At 32.3% G+C, this 19,652-nt stretch overlaps 3 protein-coding genes across 3 annotated transcripts; all 3 read right to left on the bottom strand.

Annotated features, from left to right (window-relative positions):
- Nucleotides 1-1,477: 1,477 nt before the first annotated feature.
- LOC107925147 (50S ribosomal protein L9) lies at nucleotides 1,478-4,429 on the bottom strand. Its single transcript, XM_016855729.2, has 5 exons — nucleotides 4,120-4,429; nucleotides 3,886-4,020; nucleotides 2,810-2,914; nucleotides 2,171-2,275; nucleotides 1,478-1,846 (listed from the first exon to the last, which is right to left on the bottom strand). The coding sequence occupies exons 1-5, from the start codon at nucleotides 4,264-4,266 to the stop codon at nucleotides 1,682-1,684; spliced, it is 657 nt and encodes a 218-aa protein (XP_016711218.2). The 5' UTR covers nucleotides 4,267-4,429; the 3' UTR covers nucleotides 1,478-1,681.
- Nucleotides 4,430-8,744: 4,315 nt separating this feature from the next.
- Nucleotides 8,745-10,807, bottom strand: LOC121217027 (pentatricopeptide repeat-containing protein At5g48910). Its single transcript, XM_041092572.1, has one exon. It carries the CDS (start codon nucleotides 10,682-10,684, stop codon nucleotides 8,834-8,836), a length of 1,851 nt encoding a protein of 616 aa, XP_040948506.1. The 5' UTR covers nucleotides 10,685-10,807; the 3' UTR covers nucleotides 8,745-8,833.
- Nucleotides 10,808-12,363: 1,556 nt separating this feature from the next.
- On the bottom strand, nucleotides 12,364-15,149 carry LOC107922609 (ER membrane protein complex subunit 8/9 homolog). Its single transcript, XM_016852718.2, has 5 exons — nucleotides 14,779-15,149; nucleotides 14,347-14,493; nucleotides 14,174-14,233; nucleotides 12,652-12,818; nucleotides 12,364-12,580 (listed from the first exon to the last, which is right to left on the bottom strand). The coding sequence occupies exons 1-5, from the start codon at nucleotides 14,986-14,988 to the stop codon at nucleotides 12,550-12,552; spliced, it is 615 nt and encodes a 204-aa protein (XP_016708207.1). The 5' UTR covers nucleotides 14,989-15,149; the 3' UTR covers nucleotides 12,364-12,549.
- Between the last annotated feature and the right edge of the window lie 4,503 nt (nucleotides 15,150-19,652).

Below are 19,652 nucleotides of genomic sequence, written 5' to 3'. Positions count from 1 at the left end.
ACATATTGTTTTAATAGTTAACACTTAAAAACCGTAACATATCAATTTCAAGTTGTCATTGTATTTTAGGCATTATTTTGTTTTGTTTGTTTGCCCAATTTCCTATGTAAAGCTTATGTTAATTTTCTGTTGGTCTTTCCCTTTAAAAAAAGATCAAGTTAGAATTTGAATGGTTATTGTAGTTTTGCTATTGTGTATGCGAAGGGGAAGTTGAGAGTTAGTTTTGTTGAGGCAAGATGTGAAGATTGAGGCTGAGTGGCACTCGGCAGTGCTAACTGCAAACTACCACTGAGGTAGTTTAATTACTTCTCTTCTTTATATTGACAATTTAATGAAGAAAATCTTTGGACTTATTTATGTGTTGTTATTATAAAGATACTATGATTCACTATGGAAAACAATCCTTGGAATTTGAAGATTTGATTGAATTCGAGTGAATCAAATCAACCCTTAGAATATGAAATTTGTGTGGTGTCTGTAAGTGTACAGGTCAAATTATAATATAGTTAATTTTATAATGAACCACTTTGGAAGTATTTTGAAGAACATACCCAAGGGAGGTATATTTAAACTAAATTAACAATAAATCCTAACATGCTAAACTAGGTCTAAATAGCTACTAATCTACTTGTCATAGTACAACTAACACTAAAATTAAGGGTGCGTTTGGTTCGCTGTATTGGATTAGAGGTGTATTGGGATTAGAGGTGTATTGGATTAGAGGTGTAATAGCTAATCCACTGTTTGGTTGAATGTAATGGAATAGAGGCGTAATAGTAATCTTGTGTTTGGTTGAATGGAATAGAGGTGTAATAGCATAATGGAAAAAACTAAAATGACTAGAATACCCTTAGCATAAAATTGTTTTGGTAAATGATTATTGTTATTGTTATTTAAATTTTAATAAGATTATTATTATCAGTAATAAATAATTTAATCATATTTTAACATAATTATTATTAAATATATTTTAATTAAAATATATAATTTATAATTTATAATAAATTTTCACATTATATAATTATACAAGTTTAGATACAGATGTAACATAAAGTTTTATGCAAGACTATTTATTTGGTGTGTTAATAATGAAGTTTTTTAATTTCATATTGGGGTTAATAAATCATTAAGTTTTCTTAATTCATATGTTTTTTTTAAAATAAAAAAAAATCGATATAGCTTTGTTTGTGAAATTGGACTGTAAGTGTACTAAATAATAATAAGATGCAAGTGGTGCAGAGTGAACGTAGAAGTTTTATACACGTAAATTTGTTGAATCGAATAAATCCCGATAACAATAGCCGTGATTCAAATAAACTCAGCTTGAATTCAAAATGATTTTACCCAAAAATTGATTCTAACAATTAATCTTTTTAAGGATGTCTACTTAAAAAGTGCAGATATAAAAGTTGTTATTTTGATGAATTTGGAGACGTTAAATATTCGTCTCGCGCGCACGTTTAGTTCGGTATTGTGATTTAGTTAAAAATTTGAAATTATTACTCTTTTTTGGTAAAACAAAGAGTTGGAACAGATGGTAAATAGCATAATCAGACAACAAAGGTCAATAATCATCCAACATTTGATTCCTATCATTCCATTCTCAAGCTAATTCGAAAAGAAGACGGTTCCTCAAGCTTGAAAGCTCTTTTCAGTCAACCTCCTATTTCCTCTTGTCCGTTTATTTACCTTGGATTTTAACTTTAAGCGTCCAATTATACCTTCCTTCTGGGAGCGGTATGGATTTTGGCATCCGCAATTGCACATCAAACAGTCCAAATGTTTCCAAAGGTGTTGGAAGGTGCAGATTTTCAGGATCAATTTGAACGCAAAGCTGCCTTCCAACCTGAAATGGAATAAAAGGAGGAGATTAATCGAGTGCGTAAATGGAAATAACAAAATCATAACATTTCAAGTCCACATCTTAAACGTTTTATGATTAAGCTATGTCACTTGGACTTGAAGCGAGTGTTTGACATGGGTTTATTCAATTTGCTCCAAGTTTACTCACATATTTGGAGGATATAACCATGTACATATCTAAATACGCGTCGAACATAAATACTTCAGAAAAATAAGAGTCCGAATAACATAGCATATAACACAAGGAGATTGTCTATTGTAGTGACGTGAGAGAAACTATTACTATCAATAAATATCATGGCCATACCTCAGCAACAATTTCATCTTTTGTCACAGGTGAGCGCAATTCAATTGGGTCATCTTTGGTCGATTGGGCACGAAACTTTTCAACATTGATAGATCTCCTCAATACCTATAAAATGCAATACAAGTTACACACTCGTACCACAAAGAGCCTGACATAAATACAATTACTGTTTTCAAGCTTCAACAAACTTTTGAAAAAGATTCACCACTAACAAGTTGAATCAATTATGACTAGTCTAGTGGCAACTTGTTGTATGTGGGTTCAAGTGTTGGCATGCTATCTAGGGTTTGAACCTTGTGAAACCCCATCCTCCTCCCACTTAGAATGTAATGTAAGCTTTGCTTGTACCAAAAAAGAATTTAAACAAGTCTTAATTTAAAATTTGACACCATTGTTATCCCACATATGCCTAGTTCCACTATTGTTAGCCTAACCATAGAAGAGGCAGGTCCAATGTTTCAGTCCCACACACCTTGACCTTGCTTCCCCAAACCCTTTAAAAACACACACATACAAACATTGTTGAGAGGCTGTTTTTTGTGTATTTCCATGTGTTGGGAGGAAGGCAGATAAAGTATCAGACATTTAAACCAGAAAAAAACATTTACGAAATTAAGGGCTTCATAGATGGGAACTAACCAGCCGGCCATTAAGTAGACGATATGCAGCCTTTTCATATACTTTGCTCTTATCTTCCACATTCTTTGTAACTACTTGAACCTCTTCTTCCTTCGGTTGATAAATCTGATGAGGAAGTATACCACTGGTAAGTTATCATTTAACTGAAAATGAAAAGCACAATATCCCACATATCAGAAGTGACTCCACCAAATAAAGACTTTCAAAACAGTAACTTAATTTGACAAAACTACATAAGCAGAATGTGCATCTGAAATAAGGAATGGATTTTTACTTCATCAATATCTAATATCCATACGCAACATATGAATCCTCAATAAGAGTGAGAGAGTGAGAGAGAACGCAAGATTTAATATACTTGCAGTTGGAGACATGTTTCCTCCTTAAGGCTGAAATAGCAGATAATACATGTCTAAGAAAAGGCATTACTTATATCATAACAAGCAAAATCTAACCAAAAACCAACAGCAATATGAAAACACTGTTACTCAGACTCTTCATTTTCCTAAAAAACCTGTGTCAGAAACATTCGGATATAAATATGTGTATGATCTTCTAAATATACAGAAAAACTTAGAAAAAACAAGTATACTTGTGTCAAACACTTAATTGTATCTAGCACTCACCCCCTATGTTAGATGGACTATTCATTTCCGTAATATATTTTTGTCTGATACATATACAGACATAGTATAGAGATATACTCCTCCAAATACAAGAAAAAAACCTTAAAAGCAACATATACTCATATCGGTCACATTCACATATCCAAATCCACTCCCAAGTCCAGCCAACATAGCTTACCCCATAATCCGAGCAACAAACTGAAAACGTTCTACCTTTATGTCAAGCTTGTTTTTCCTTGAACGTGTCATGACAAAAGGTTCATGAGAGACTTAGGTAATGCATACAGATGTGTGTGTTTAAGGGAAAACAAATTGATGCATATTTGTTTGTAAATTAACAATACGATTATGATTAATATCAACTGAAAAACTTCTTTTTATAAACAAACAGCATTGCAAGAACACATGTTTCAAGCATCAAACACAAACTAAAAGAGAGAAGAAAGCGACCTTACGCTGCTCCTTAATGAGATAAGCGAACTTATCAATATTAGGAACAGCAAGCAATTTCGGCATCAGATGATTGCGAAAATAACCAGGAGCGACTTTGACAGTCTCACCAGCTTTGCCAAGTTTCTCAATGCTCTAAAAAATGGAAGCAAAAGCAAACGTGAATGATATTTTGCAATCTGAAACAACAAAAAATTGAGAAAAGAAAAAGATTATTGGATCGAAATGACTCACCGTCGCAAGAATCACATCCAACTTTCTGTATCTAATTCCTTGACAAGCATAGAACAGAGGTTGCATCAAACGATCATGGCTTTGCTGGACATTCGTTTCTTTGATAATTTGCCGAAGGGCATGTCTTCCATACTGGATATAAGCCATTAATTTCCTAACTTCAAGTACCTGATTTGGTGGAGGGGCGGGAAAATGGATCGCCGGCTAACGGCGAGTGGGAAACTCGGCGAGCGGGAAAATGGATCGCACGGCGAGGTGGGAAACTCAGATGGGTTTAGGGTTTTTCGAGTGGACTGAAAAAGCTAAAAGCCTCTTCTTGCCTTTCTCTATGGCATGCTCGACAAGAAATTGGGGCTACTGGCCGAAGGCGAAGCAAGCAATGAAGGAGATAAAAAGAGACAGACCCAGGAAACAGAGGGCAAATTAGGGTGTGAAAAATAAAACGGATGTAAACTGAGGAGAAGCCAGGGATTAGAAAACAGAGAATTTCGGGGATTAGGGGCGTAACGTATTAGGGGTGTATTAGGCAATACATTGAACCAAACACCTGCTTAAGAGGGGCTTAAGTGGGGCCCACGGATTAGGGGTGTATTGGCTAATCCAATACACCCAACCAAACATAGTGTAAGAGTTTGAAGGAACAAAGACTAAATTGCATAAATAACGAAAATTCCAAATTAATAATCAAATTTAACAAGCAGAAGGATGATTAATACCCATGGTTGTGATTAACCTAAAGTCGAGAATTTTACCAATTAATTAAGAACTAACTTAGTTAAACCTTTCGGCCTATAACTAAATTAATTAATTGACTTAGTCCAATTATCTTTTGACCCGATGGAACGAAACTGGGCTAAGCTAAATTGGTTCTAAGTAGAATATACTTTCGGTCTTATCTACCTAAATTACTTATTAGAGTTGTCTATTCTAGGGTTTAAGCATATTCAACCTAATCCAATTAATTGGGTTATGGACCCTAACTCTAAGCATGGATTATGAAGGTTTTAAAATGTGAGTTGGTATTGATAGCTAAAGGGTTTAAGATAGGTTTCAGTATATATAATTGGATTTGATCATTCTTTTGCCAAGATAATTGAATTAGTTTGCCTTAATAATTGTATACCTTCATATATAATTGATTATATACTTATGTTACAATATAGAATATGTATTAGTAGGCATTGAGATTATAAGTATCATATCATGTTATAAATGTTACTTTATGCTATATTATCTTGAATCATAAAAGTACCACTGAGCTCAGCGTATGGTTATTTATTCTGTGCGCAGGTGCAGGTATTTCTCAAAACCTCGGGAAGTGAAATTAGCATCTAGACTGTTACCTTCGACTAAATAAAGTTTGTATAGTTCATTTCATTTTGGTCTTGTGGCATGTACCTAGGTTCTTTCAGTTAAATGTTTCGAATGGTTAAGTTGTACATGACATAATCTTATGCAAATGTTTAGAAATTATGATTGGATATGTTCATATAGTTGGTTTTGAGTCTTAAGGTTAAGGATTATTGATTGCACCCCAGCGTGCATGCGTCGAGGTCTTAGAAATATGCAAATTAAATATATGAATTAAATATGGTATCTGTAAGTGTACAGGTCAAATTGTGATATGGTAAAGTATACAATGAAACACTGGGAAGTATTTTGAGGATCGTACCCAAGAGAGGCTTATTTAAACCAAGTTTACACACTACTTCCATAATTTGCAAAATAAAATAAAATCTAAATCTAAATCTAAATACCAAAATATTAATCAATAAAAGCAGACATAGGGGTAACTCGCATTCGTGTTCATGATTAACTTTAGATTCAGGGTTTTTACTAATTAAGTAATAATTAACCTAATTAATACCTTTTGGCTTATAACCAGATTAATTGATCAACTTAATTTACTCATCTTTCAACCTGGTAAATTAAACCGGGTTAGATTAAATTGGTGTTAAGAAGATTATCCTTTCGGTTTCATCTACCTAAGTTACTTCCTAGAGTCGTCAATTCTATGGTTTATTTCACTTAACCTATTCCAGCTAACTAGATGTAAAACCCGAACCGAAGTTAATCACTCCCATTTCCGCTTGTTAACCTTCCCAGGGTTTTAGTTTATGATCATTCTATTTGCAATCTCTCCTATCCAAATACTCAACATTCAATAGAACATAAAAATAAAAGAGAATGGAGAAGATGTTGGATCTAGTGCTTTAAGTGTAGCATTTTCGTCTAAGTACGCTTGTAATTTTTCGAATAGATTGATTAATAAAATTACTCATGAATTACATTAATACTTTGTATATTGTCCTCACATGGTTTTTGCATGCGAAGCAAAATGGAAGCAAATGTTTCTCGTTGGTTGTCTAATGTTTAAACTAATACTAAGCGGTATTACGTGGTCGAATCGTAATATGGAATGACAACTTGTATTAGCAGATGAACCTAAACATGTCCTTAGTCTAATCGGAAATGAGCAAATCGATTGATAGACGAATATGTCGCCTATCAATTCCAATTGGGGAGATGCCTTATCTTGGGCACTGGAGCAGATGGCTCCTAGAAGATAGAGTCATAGATGTGACTGACTGGACTGACAGTATATAAGATTGGATCCAAGCAAAATAGATCTTTGTGGCATACCTAAATCCTGAGTGAATGGCGGACTATGTATGTGTGACTCGTATTCTTTGGAGTATGTAAAATTCTATGTTCAAATAGATAAGGAACTGAAAGCTAGTGCGTTAGGTGTATGACTTCTGCAGTATATAGCGTCATTCACAAATGTAAAATTGTTATGGAAAGAAAGGGGGTAAAATAAAAAAAAATAAAAGAGTTTTAAAGAGAAGAGAGGAAATTTTATATTTAGGATTAAAGAGGAAATAAAATCAATGTGAAATTTGGAAGAGATATTAAACACCTAAGGTTCAGAAATTTGAGGGGGTTGAATGGTAAAATATCATTTTTGTCGAAAAATTAAAAAAAAAAAGAGTTTGGAAATGGGGGATGTGTTTAGCATGACTTAAATCTTGGAAGCAAGGAACTGCCCACTCCTAGTATGTTTTTACACTATTTAATATATATCTTGGTTTAATTTTGATCATATGTTGCTGTAAAAAAAAAGGAAAAGAAAATTATAAAAATATGGCTTAAACTTGGTACCTCTAAAGATTATCTTTAGCACTTAACTATCAAGACCAAGTTATTCCTTAATTAATTATTACTTCTACTCCTATACATTTTGAGGTGTTACATTGTTGGAAAATCTTTCTCAGATGGTTCAATCGGACACTTATCATTCTACTCATCTCCATCGATTTAACTATTCCATCTTCCACATTTACTTTCGTTTTCTTTATTTATCTTGTTATTTCGTTTCATTTTAATCATTATACTTGCTATTTTCGTGTTCTTAAGTATCAAGAAAGCATTTTCCAAAGTTGGTTTCTTTCCTTGAAGGCTTTAAGCATTCCATTATTCTTCTTGCCTCAAAATAGATTTTTTTTTCTTTTTTTTCTTCACTTTTCTTAGGGTGGGTTTGGATGGGCGTTTGGGTGCGGTGCGGTGCGTTTAGTTTACTTTTTGTCTCACGCTACTATATCGCTACAGTATCTAATCTCACTGCCACTGCTGTTTCTACACTAACCGCAGGTAAACGCACCGCCCATCCAAACTCACCCTTAGTCTTTTCTTTGCTTCAATTATTGATCTTAATTCTCCTTTTTTTTTTCTTCTTCTTCTTATTTTTGGGCTTAAAACACCCTTGTAGCCCAAATCATTGGAATTTATTTAGAGTCTCTCAAGTCAAAAACGAGTTCTTTTTTAAAGTTTGAAACAACTTCAAATCACCTTGAGACTTTTGGGACTTCGTGGATGCTTCCCTCATATCACTCATCCTACTAGTTGAGGGAATTTCAATTTTTTTTTTGTCCTTCAAGTTTTTGAGATCTACTTGATTTTCTTTCTTCTCTATTATTTGATATTTGTGTATCTTGTGCTTTAATCATTAATATGTAAGTTTGTTGACTATAGGTGTCGTATTTGATAGCTTAAAATTTTTATAATATCAATTAAAAAATTTAAATGAATAGCATAATTGGGTATAAACTATGCATGCAATTCATGTACGTATGTAATATTGTCTAACTAAACTCGCTAATGTGTGTTTGTTGATTATAATTGGATGCACTTCCTTTTAGGGTTATTTGTTAATAAGGGAAATAATTTCAACAATCAATGAGCTTTAACATTAGTTATGACCAATTTATTAAAGAACATTGATTATATCTGTACATCAATGATAAAATTCATGAATCAATAATCCATGTTTTGTTTCAACCAAATTGTGGTTTGTTTTGGGGTTTGGATCTATTTTGACTTATACTAGCACATACAAGTGACCACTAATTTTTGACACCTTAAATCAATTTTTACTCTATTATAATTATATTTAAAAATAAAATATAATCATTCAATCATGTTATTCAACACAACCAATTATTTAAAATATATATATTTTCGAATAAATATTTCGTATTTATATATTTAACGTATACTAAGACTATATATATAAAACAGCAATAAACCTGACCGAAATCTAAAAATCAGATTGTTACTCGATATCCTTCTATCCAAATCATCATGTTATATATGTATATATGTGTGTGTGAAAAATAGATTTTGCATGGCTACATAGTACATAATTTTCAACAGCTTACCAGAAATCCTGGCAAGAGCAAGCACCATCTTTGAAACAATGGAACCGGTTCCGGTCACGAACAACAATTTCCCTATTAACAATTGCTGATATCAATTTGAAAGCTGCATGGCAGTCTTCACAAACACGGAGGTTCTTCATTATCCTAATCACCGAGCCAGGAGACGTGTTTATCAGTCCAAAACAGAGTGCTAATTTCTCGCTATGGCCATATAGAAACTTCTCCTTCTCTTTCTCTTCTACGTCTAATAGGACAACCGATGTGTCCGGTTTATATCCTCTTAACTTCATGTAATCCAGAAGTTTTTCCCACATATCAGATATTTCATTAGCTTGAGAATGCGAATCATCCCCAGCAACAAATTCATGAATGACCCCATCGACCATGATAGAACTACACCCTGGTTTCTTCTTCACGCCTCGGTTTTTCATTAGCTTCCTTACTCTTGATGCATCCTCCCATCTTTCGGCTTCAGCATAGATATTAGATAAAACAATGTAGTATCCATCGTTAAGAGGATCGAGTTCAGCAAGATGTCTAGTAGCTTCCTCAGCTAGTTCAATGTTTTTATGAACCTTGCATCCACCAAGGAGAGCTCCCCATACAACTCCATTTGGTTTTATAGGCATGTTCATTATGAACTCATGGGCTTCTTGAAGGAGCCCTGCTCGGCTATAAAGATCAACCATGCAACCATAATGCTCGATCTCAGGAATAATTCCGTAGTCTCTTGTCATGCAGGAAAAGAACCGACGACCTTCGTCAACCAACCCCATGTGACTACACGCATGCAAGAGTCCAATAAAGGTTACCCCATTAGGCATCATCCCCATCTCAATCATCATTGAGAAAAACCTTAAAGCTTCCTGAGCATGTCCATGGATTGCAAGCCCTTGTATCATAGCTGACCACGACACGATCGTTCGTTTCTCCATCTCCTCGAAAACCCTCCTAGCTTCCTCCAAGCAGCCACATTTCACATACATATCAATCAAAGTATTCAAAACTCTTACATTCCCTCCAAATCCACTTCTTTTGGAGTATTCATGGATTCTCATCCCCAACTCAAGTGCACCCAAATCAGCACAAGCTGAAAGAACAGCCACTACAGTGACTTCATTAGCCTGCACCCCAATCTTCTCCATCTCCAAAAACAATTGAACCCCTTCCTTGGGCTTCCCACAGTGAACACACGCAGAAATCATCATAGTCCACGACCTCACATTTCTCTCAGGCATACGCGAAAAGAACCCATAAGCACCCTCGAAATCTCCACTTTTCACCAAATGGGTAATCATAACGTTCCAACTGACAACATCTCGTTGAGGCATTTTATCGAACACCAACCGAGCCGTACTCATTTCTCCGCACAATCCATAAAAATTCAAAATCATATTCTGCAAAACCATGTTCCACTGAAACCCAAATTTCTCAACAACCCCATGAATAATCTTACCATTTTTATCATCCAACAAAGCGGTGCAAGCTTTGAGAACGAAAGCGCAGGTGAAACTATCGGGAACAACATCGAATTCACGTAGACGACGAAACAAAAGGATGGCATCAAAAGGGGAGTCACTTTCAGCTAAAGTTTTCAAGCAAGAGTTCCATACGACGATTTGGCGTTGATGGAAATGGGCGAGAAGTCGGTGGGCGTAAGAGAAATCGAGGTGAGACAAAGCACAAACGGAAGCGATTCGAGAGGGAGGGATGAGAGAGAGTGGAGTGTTGGTTTTGATGAGATGGGCATGAGCTTGTTTCAGCTCTAATGGAGAATTGAAGTTGGAGACAAGGGTTTGTGCTGACCAAGGAAGTGAGTGAAGTGAAGAAGACATGACTACTTGCATTCTCTCTGGTTTCACTTCAGTTGGGTTGAAGCCATCGATTTGATTAGATTTAGCCACTCAAATTCGTTGTTTTAGAACGATTGGTTAAAATTTTAGCTTCCTTTAATCCAAAAAAATAGATCGCTTTGTCAAAATAAAAGAATGGAGATTTATAATGGCTAAACATGGATTTCTTTGGTCTAATTTTTATTTTAGTCCTTCTACTATCATAAAAATTTAAATTCTCCACTTTAATTTAACTTGATACTCTATTATTAGTATTGTGTTAATCTATACATAGGTACATAAACTTGGCAATTTATATCTACTTGGTGCCTAGCACATCGTTAAAATATGCTGACGTAACACTGACGACTAATTCAAGGCTCAATACTCAACTCAAGCTCAATCGAATGTCAATTTTAAGGCTCAAACTTGACTTAAGGCATAATCAAGCTTAATTAAAATTCATTATCAATTTTCATAGTCAAGCTCGATTAAACTCATTTGTATACAAATTCAAACTCTGCTTAAGTTTTTTCTATATAATAAGGGTAAAAATGTATTTCATAATATAAACATATATTCAAATAAAAATTTAGATTAAAGTAGGAAGTCAGTCGAATCAAGCACTACAATGTTCAAATTCGACTCAATCGATAACTCGAACTATTCGAACTCAACTTGATAATTACCGAATCAAGTTTAAATGTTTTTGAAATCGAATTCGAATAATTTGTGAGCACTACAATGTTCAAATTCGACTCAATCGATAACTCGAACTATTCGAACTCAACTTGATAATTACCGAATCAAGTTTAAATGTTTTTGAAATCGAATTCGAATAATTTGTAAACACAAATATCTCATTTACACCACTAAGCAACCTCACCCATATGCTCGAGAACACATTCAAATCCTCGAAAATGTGCTAGTTGAGAGAGCTTCACACCTTGAATGCTCCCGACCCAACAGGGATTACTCTCGAAGTCCAATATGCCTTGAGATACCCCCAGTTTCACTCAAAACAAATATACAAAGAGATTAAATCCCTAATTTAGTAAAGGGGCTAGAGCCACAATTACACCAATATTTTTTAATACGAAGAATTAAAACTGAACAAAATTCGATTCAATTTGAAAAACTTTGAATTAAATAGTTCGAATCATTTGAGTTAGTTGAGTTATTCAGATCAACTCAAATAAAAAATCAAGTTTTTCGGTTCAACTTGAATATGAATTACACAATTCAAATTATCCAAAAATCTAAATAAAAAAAAGTCAAAACTACATTGTTTTAATAAATATTTACCTTTTCTAAAATTAAAAGTCAAAACCAATTAAGTTAAAAAGACAAAACTACATCATTTTGACAAATATTCAAAGTTAAAAAAACAAAATCATTATATTGTTTATGTAGTTAAATAATCTTGTACTTGTCTACTAATTAAATAATCAGTCCATGTAAACACAACATTAAGTATAAATAATAGTATTCATTAACTCGACTCGACTCAAAATTTTTTTACTCGGTTTGACTCGATCGAATGCTCACCCTATGAAGAACCCTTGTTTGGTTGCCATGAAAAGGCCCATCCATGGCTGCTTGAAATTGACACTTTAAGCCTTCCTAAAATGAAAGGGTCAATGATTTCATCATACATTAATATCCTCAATCGCTAGATTCGAAAAGACTTGCAGTAAATTAAAAACATAGAATGGCTTTGCATTCCACTAACAAGTTCTAAAACAATTGTCTTAAAATGCTCGTGTTTTGCTTAAGAAACATCGACCGCATCTTCTCAAGCTTTATAACCGATAATCACAACAAAATCTCCATTGGTTTGTCGAATTCATTGTCTGCTTCAAGCTACCAATCAAAGGATCTTATTTGAAGAGTTCCGGGTTAAGCCAGTCCCTGCAATCAGAAAGATGAAATGTAAAATCGAGCTCTATTATAAGGTAAGAGGAGAAGACCATAGAAATTACTTCTTAATGTCGTCAAGGTGGTCATCGAAATCTACAACATCCTGCCATTTCTCAGATGAAATGTAATCCGATAAAACAGCATTAGCCGCTGGCTCCTTAATTACAAATCGGCTGCCTCCATCCGGTCCAGCCAGTTTCCAATTCTTGGATGCATCCCTTATGTAAAGCTAATGTATGACAAGACAAAAATCCTCATTAGTAAAAGTTATCGGCCCATGAATACATCAGCGATCCGAAGAAAAACACCTCAAAATGACCAGAGAGTTTCATCGGAAGTAAATTTCAAAAGATATAACCGGACTAAAAAGGTAGCTATTGGAAGCCATATGCTATAACTAATGGTAAAAGTATCATGAAGGCTCTTGTATTAGAAGTCGGATTACATTTTTTCCCCTCTACTTAAAAAATGGACAAATTAATCATTGTACGTTATATCAAAGAGCAAATGGACATTTCTGTTAAAATTTTCATCCATTTATACCATTAAAAACTGGCGTGGATAACAGAATAACCAGACAGTGACATGTAGCATGCCATGTGTACCTCATGCTGGTGTACAAGGACCAATTTTTAATAATAGAAATGGATGAAATTTTAACAAAAGGGCCAATTTGATCTTTGATCCAATGTACAGAGACTATTTTGCAATAGATGGGGTAAAATGCAATCTGACTCCTGATACAAGAGCCCCTATTATACTTTTACCTGTAACTTATGCACAAAATCTGATAGTCGCTACAAATATTCAATGCAAAATAAAACAGTTTCATTGATGAGCAATGGGAATACTTCATGAATACCGTTTACGTACAAAGCATCCTAGGGGCTAAATGAAGTTCAAAGCATCAAAAGCAAGAAACTGAGAAATGGAGAAGGGGTATCACATATGAAACAAATAAATCAGATACCCCGATTCTAATTCAGAGAGATGTGAAACTTCCATACCTAGGAATTTGGAATAGCAACAGGGTTTGTAGCCTATACAGTTGATATAACTACATGTCTATGAGACAGAAACAATCACTGATACACAGAAACCAAATATACAAAACCACAAGATTGTCGATGCACTTCGAATAAGACTTAGACCACTCAAAGCATTGGAAAGCAAGCTGAAAAAAAACTTTATATGCATATACAAAGCAAAAAAACTTTATCCATACTCAAGCCACTGATTTTAACTCCTATGACAGTAACTTCTAAGATAGAACTAATGGCACCCAGATATAGCATTTTCCCCCTAAATGTCTCTCCCTACTATTCACTCGGGGAGTGAAACCCTTTGTTGCTCCGACTTCTAATTTTTCTTAAAATACCTGTGTGACACTTATTCAAACATGGACACGAAGACACAGGTCATAACCCTTCAAGGACCCTTCAAATACACAGAAAAACATAAACGAGGCTAACCATACAGCGAGTAACATAGGTGGAATTTACCCCCATCACTTCCACCGAAATCAATCAAAACCAAGAAAGCAAGATATAATTAAAACTTTAAAGATCAGAAGTAAACACACACCTGCATCACAGGGCTTTGGTCTTTCCCCATGGGCAAAGCTTCAAGCTTTTTGTTATCCAACTACAAATGAGAAAAATCACAAACAAATCACAGACTTGAGACGTAACCAATAGGAAAAACCATGTATATACATATATTAGAGAAGGTATTACCAGAACAATCAAAATACATACCAAGAAAATGGCAGCTTGAGGGAAGTACCGGCAAATATGATCACCTATATTCTTTGCAACAATGCCTAGCTCTGCATCATCAAATCTCTCATTTGCATGGAAATAACCCACAATTCCCAAGCCCTTAGATCCATAATGCTCCTCTATCTGATCAAAACCAACCCATTAGAACACTTAAATATATATAATATATGTATATATCAATTTCATATTTCAAAGCCAATTCAAAGAGTCTTTGATCAAAACCCAATTGAATCTTTACGAAAATAATTAACAGTTTTTAACAACCTAATTGAATCTTAGATCAGAACTCAAGAATTAAGCATCCATAAACCTATGAGTATTCAAAACTAAGTGTTCCAAGGGAGAACTTGTTAAAAGAATAAAAGAAATACATAAATATAATTAACCCTAAGAAGAGAACATTGGTACCATGATGAGGGCGATCTCGAGGGAAGGTAACAAGGCAAGATTAGAGTGAAATAGAGGGACTGAGTCAGTGATCTCAACAACGCTATCATTTTGTGGGTTGACTCGGCCGAGTAAGATGCCGTTGACCGCCGTGGTCTTGTGCTTCAGAGTATGTAGAACCAATTTTATGTAAGCGTTCTGTGAGATCTCGTACTTCAACTCGGCCACCATTTTTGGTTTTTTTTATGATTGCTTAGACTCACTGAGTCTCTGAGCTAAATGGACAGCCGGCAATTGAACAAGAAGATGTGCCGGTAAGGAGCTTGAAGGCAACAGCTAAACTCAGTGGTTTAACTTTCTTTAAATCCTTTCGAGTTCGATGTTTTAAAGATCCCATGAAGCTGAAAGGATGATCCATACGGCGTCGTTTTACAGTTTGTCTTTAGGATTTATTTGATTTTTTTAAAAAATTTAATATAAAAATTGTTTTAAATTTTCTTCCATATATTTTCTAAATATAATAATAGGTATATAATATATATTTGGAATTTAAAAAATATATATTTAAAATTATGTTTTGTTTTAACTAAAGGTCAACTCGTATAAATATAAAAAAACTGTTGATTCCAAGTATTACTTTAAGTAAAACTACAAATAATTAAATCATAGACCGTCTAACTCGCATTTCTTATACAGTTTAAATGAAATAATTTTACCCACCAACTCAAAATAATAATAAGTTGTAATTAGGGAACAAATAAAATCGGAGAAAAAAACTTCCTTGCAAAGAATTTGTTGAAGTAATAAAGAAAATTAAATAGTATGAACAATGAAGAACATTACCAAACGTAAAAAAAAAATTCCCAAAATTTCAAGGAAAGTAAATAAAACAGACTAAATTCCTAAGAAAATGACTACTTTTCATCGTAACAAACGCTATCTATTTTCTAGTACCCAATTTAGCGGAAAATAAGAGGAAAGGAAATCCACAATCCCAAGCTAAAGATAAAACTTTATACAAAAAAATAAAATAAAGATTAAAGTAAAAAGGAGGTAGAAATTAAACTAATGCATTAAATTGTTTTTCATATTGTATTTATTTACCTCTTATTGAAAGTTCTAAAATTCTTTTTCAATATTAAAATTTTAAATTTCAAAACATAAAAATAAATTAAATAAATTGTTGATATTTTTTATTCTTTGATAACGTCAGTCAATTTATTACTATAATATTGAAATTAATTAAATTTATTTATTTATTCTCCTTATAAAATTAAATTTTATTTTATGTGTCCAAATTAAAATCAAATAACTCATCTCTAATAATTATCTACGAAACCCAAATTTCTTTTGATTATATGATCTTAAATCTTTCATGCTAAGCTAAAAGTAAAGAAAAATCCTTACAATTAATTAATTTTATCTTTCGTGCCAAATAAAACACATAATTATTACCCAAACGAAGAACAAACAATTAATTTAATTAATTGTAAATATTTTTCCTTCGATTTTAACTTAGCCTTGAAGATTCAAGAATATATAATCAAAAGAAATTTAAGTTTCGTATACAATTATTAAATATGATTTATTTGATTGATTTTATTAAGGACAATTTGGAAATATAAAAGGAGATTAAAGTAATTAATTTAGTTTATTTTAATATTATAGTAAGAAATCAATTGAAATTATCAAACGATAAAAAACTTTCTACAATTTATTCAATTGATTTTTGATAGTTTAAAATTTAAATTTTCAATATTAAAGAAAAAAAATTAGAATTGTGAGCAATAAAATAAACAAGTACATTATGACAAATTCTTAATGCATTATTTTTCTATTGCTTTTTTTTTTTCACTTTAATCTTTAATTTTTTTTTTTACACAGATTAAGACTTTAAAAAAAATTCTTTCTCGACGACCAGAATGAAACTGACTTAGAAATTGGGTGACCAAAATGAAAGTTTTAAAACGATGCAGACATGATTTGATATGCACAGTCATTCGTCATTAAGAATTTAACGCTTGAGTGACTAAAATAAAAACACCCTAAAAATTAAGTAATAAAATTGCAATAATATTTTTAATGACCAATTAAGTAATTTACTCGAAAAAGAAACAAAACCTATGTGGCACAGTTTATAATCTACCATTAAGTTTTTAACCTAAAACTCATATTTATGTAAGATTTACACTTTTGTTAAACTCTTAAAACCCTAAACCCTCTCAATAATCTTTAAACCCAAAAACCTTTCTTCTTTTCTTCCTATATTGTGTTTATTTGGTGTAGGTTAGATATTCCGCATGAACGAGGAATTCGCAGTAAGCTTTCACAAGGAATATTGAACAACTAAAATCGAGGTTAAGGGTACCTAACTTTACTGTTCCATTGCATTATTCCTTGATTACTTTGAAACATATTGTTTGAGTTCCATTAGTCTTATGGTTAAAATATTACTAAAAATGGCTCATATAAAATTTAGAAGAATTAATGAACCCGAACCATCAGTGGCTGCAAAATCCCTCAAATTTTCTAAATCCAAACGTTGAATTTTTTTTTGGAATTTCAAGGAAAGACGTTTATTCAAGAACAGGGGTTTGAGCCGTAAATGATTCTATGTTAGGAAATAACGGCCGACCCATCAACCAGTAAACCGAGTTGTAATGCTACATTATTGAGTGTAATTGTACACTCATTGATCAGAAGATGAAATGTGCATGTCTCGGGTCTCCATCTTTCCAGCAAAGAGCTAATAAGTGGAGGCTCCAATTTAGTTCTCCTGAGCATATGTAACACGTGCAAGAATTCCGCATCTTGCAAGTGTTGTTCAATGACACGTGGTGCCCTCACACTTAAATTATGTATATAAACATAAAAAATTAAAAAAATATTAACAACTTAATATTTATATTAATTAACATAAAAATGTAATAATATTTTCTGACCATTATTAATTGTACGCTGAAAATATGTTTGTGATCTAAACGAATAAGAGGTATCGACATTTTAAATTTTATGAAAATCAAATAAAATCAAATAAATTATAAATATAACATTGAGATAAGAATATTTTGAGAGAAATTGAATGAAAAAATTTAGAATAAAATAGGATTGAGATGATTGAGAGAATAAATGAATTAAATGAAGAAAAGAGAAAACAAATAGGGTATCTATAGAAAATGAAATAGTCATTGGAAGAAAAAAAATTAGTTGTTTCTGACCGTTGAATTTTTGTTTTTGACAGTTGAGATAAAAAATAGTCGCCGAAAAAATCAGACCATTGGATGGTTAAAAAATGCTTCCAATAGGACGCGTTTTCGTTTTCTCTCTAAAAAAATGACCTATTTTTCTAAATTTCGGAAAAAAATACCTAAAACCCTAATTTTGTTTCAAAACCAACATATTTACCGAATTTGGTGTCACTCAACTTAGTGAAACAAACTCACTTAAATCCGGTATAGTAACAATGTGAAACAAACTCAACTAAATTATGTACATTCACAATAGGAGTGAAAATTATGTATAACACATATTTATGAAAAATTTATATAAAAATCAAATATAACTTTAGTTGAAGTGTTACGAATTAAAATTTTAGAAGTTGATTGTTCTCGAAACTTGATTATTTTTTTGATTTTTATAAATTTTACATAAAATATAAAAAGAGAACTACGTTTTACACTATAAAACCTAAAAAGAAGTCATTTTCTAATTTAAATGGCATACAGTTGATTTGTGATACCAAATTCAATCAAAACTTTAATTATAACTAGATTATGTCACACCAGAAAGAAAACAATTCATGTATTTTTTTTTAAAAATTATTTAACAATGGTAAAAAAAAATTGTGTTTATCTTGTTGACATAGGTTCAATCTAGACTTGATCCTGTGTCAGGCCTGGTAAATACAAAATTTTAGGTCCTTTTTCTAGGTTCAGGCCCAGCCCGAAAAATAAGTTTAAAATTTTGTCCACACTTAGTCCAAATAAAAAATGCTAAACTCGAGTTTGACTTAGCTTACTCATATTAATTTTTTTATATGAAAATAATTTTAAAAAATATAATACAACAAATTGAAAATACATCAAAATAATCTTATACTTAAATAACACTAAGATAATTACAACTTAACAAGCAAACGCCCTTAAAATAGTAACAAAATTAACAATAAATCAATAGTTATACATTATCCAAACAATAACAACAAAATAGTAGCAATATAATAGCAAAATAACAACAAGTAACAATAAAAAAAAGTTTAGGCTGATTTGGGCCGTGCTTGGCCCAAGCCAAAATACCTTACTCAAGGCCTAACCTATTTAGAGAACGGGTCTTATTTTTTATCCAAGTCATTTTTCGGGCCTATATTTTTTCCCATAATCATAGTTCAATCCTTAAATATATTAAATTTACTTTTTTTATTTAAAGATTGAGTGAATATTTGATAAAGTGACAATTTACTTTTTTGGACTTTAATATTTTATTATATTTGATAGTTGTCAACCCTCTTACAACTACGGAAAATGTTTTCCTTACAAATTATATAGAAGTATAAAAATAGAAAAGCAAAAGTATATACAATATTATTTATTATTTAAAATAAAGATTAAATCTTTTCTAATTGAGTTGATAATTAATATAACTCGTAATATTAACTCAATTAATTTTTTATAATAAATAAAAGTAAAGATGAAATAAAATACTTAAAACCACCTTATAGATTAAGTACAATATGATTTTAAAAAAATAAAATTGCCTTCTTATAAAATCGATAAAAATATAAAATTATTTTAGTTGATTGAACCTTAACTCGATTGTTATTAGTATTATTGACAATGTAAAAGGACGTGAGTTTGAGTACACTGAAGTACATTATTCTCCTATTCACGAGTTTAAGA

Source organism: Gossypium hirsutum, chromosome D05, assembly GCF_007990345.1.
Source record: "Gossypium hirsutum isolate 1008001.06 chromosome D05, Gossypium_hirsutum_v2.1, whole genome shotgun sequence".
Classification (NCBI taxonomy): domain Eukaryota; kingdom Viridiplantae; phylum Streptophyta; class Magnoliopsida; order Malvales; family Malvaceae; genus Gossypium; species Gossypium hirsutum.
The sequence above is the reverse complement of the archived record's forward strand: the minus strand, read 5'-3'. Positions and strand labels throughout refer to the sequence as shown.